Genomic DNA, 1,687 nt, shown 5'->3' on the forward strand with positions numbered 1-1,687 from the left:
TAAGAGGTTAATTCCTAGTTTATAATAGTTTGTAATCTGAAGTTTGCTCAGTAGTGAAGTTGAAATCATACGAGTGTAGGTCGTGATTTTTAATCCCGTGAGTTGGGAGTTTTCCACGTAAAACTCTATTGTGTTATCTACTAACTACTATGTGTGTGTGTGTTCTGTGGGAACTAATAGAGAACCTGGTTCTCTATATAGTTTGGTGGACCCTTAGTTTCTATCAATTGGTATCATAGCGGGTTCTTTCTATTAGGCTAACACCTAGAAAGGATCCTCATGGCTGCTCCACCAAACTTCGAAGAAGGTCAATCCACCTACAGACCACCAAGATTCAATGCCTAATTCTACGGATGGTGGAAGACAAGGATGCATGATTTTATCATGGCTGAAGATTCAAGGCTCTGGGATGTTATCTGCGATGGTCCCTTCGTTCCTATGAAAACCATTGGGGAACCAGTAGTGACAGTTCCCAAGACTAGGAAGGAATACAGCGATGCTGACCGCAAGGCTATAGAGAAGAACTTTCGAGCAAAGAAAATATTCGTCTGTGGCATTGGGCCAGATGAATACAACAGGATTTCTGCTTGTCAATCTGCCAAGAAGATCTGGGAAGCTCTCCAAACAGCACACGAAGAGACAATTCAAGTCAAGCAGTCGAAGATTGATATGCTAACCACTGAGTATAAACTCTTCAATATGAAGGACGATGAGTCCATTCAGGACATGCACACTCGCTTTACCTCTATCATCAATGAGCTCCATTCTCTGAGAAAAATCATTCCAAGGAACAAACTTGACAGGAAAATACTCAGCGTATTACCTGGTTCCTCGGAAAGCAAAGTAAATTCTATTACGGAGGTAAAAGATCTACAAAAGCTAATCATTGATGAACTCATTGGTAACTAGAAAACTTATGAAATTAAGAAGAAAAAGGATCATGAGAGAAGAGAGCCCAAAAGGGAGAAGAACCTGGTCCTCAAGACAGACAACAATGAATCAAGTGGTGAGGATGCTGATATGGCTTACTTGACAAAGAGATTTCAGAGGATGGTCCGCATAAATGGAGGTTTTCCAAAGAAGGGAAGCTCCAACAAGCCAAGAGTATATGACTTATGTCATAAGTGTAGAACTATGTGCCAGGTTTCAATCAAATGGAATCTCGTCTAAAGGCTGCCAAGAGAATCCTGAGATATCTAAAGGGAACGTAGGACCTGGTTCTCTACTACCCCTCAAGAGATAATTTTGACTTGATCGAGTATGTTGACGCTGATTATGCTGGTTATCTGGTGGATAGAAAAAGCACTTATGGCATGGCACACTTTCTAGGATCATGTCTAATTTCATAGGGTACAAGAAAATAAAACTCAGTGGCTCTTTCAACTACAGAAGCTGAGTATGTAGCAGTTGCCTCTTGTTGTGCTTAATTATTGTGGATCAAGCAACAGTTAGAGTATTTTGGCGTATTTTCTGATTGTATGCCACTATTGTGTGATAACACCAGTGCTCTAAACATGTCAAAGAACCCAGTTCAGCATAAGAGAACAAAGCACATTGATGTGCGACATTATTTTCTCAGAGACAATGTTGAAAAGGGGCTTATCTGCATGAAGTTTTGCAGTACAGAAGATCAAATTACAAACATCTTCACCAAAGCACTGAGTAGAGAGCACTTTGAAAAGAATCA

At 40.3% G+C, this 1,687-nt stretch overlaps 1 protein-coding gene across 1 annotated transcript; it reads left to right on the top strand.

The window, feature by feature from the left end:
* Window positions 1-384: 384 nt before the first annotated feature.
* Window positions 385-909, top strand: LOC138906314 (uncharacterized). The gene has a single exon (XM_070194849.1). The coding sequence runs from the start codon at window positions 385-387 to the stop codon at window positions 907-909; it is 525 nt and encodes a 174-aa protein (XP_070050950.1).
* The last annotated feature ends 778 nt before the right edge of the window (window positions 910-1,687 follow it).

Source organism: Nicotiana tomentosiformis, chromosome 2 (genome assembly GCF_000390325.3).
Source record: "Nicotiana tomentosiformis chromosome 2, ASM39032v3, whole genome shotgun sequence".
NCBI lineage: Eukaryota > Viridiplantae > Streptophyta > Magnoliopsida > Solanales > Solanaceae > Nicotiana > Nicotiana tomentosiformis.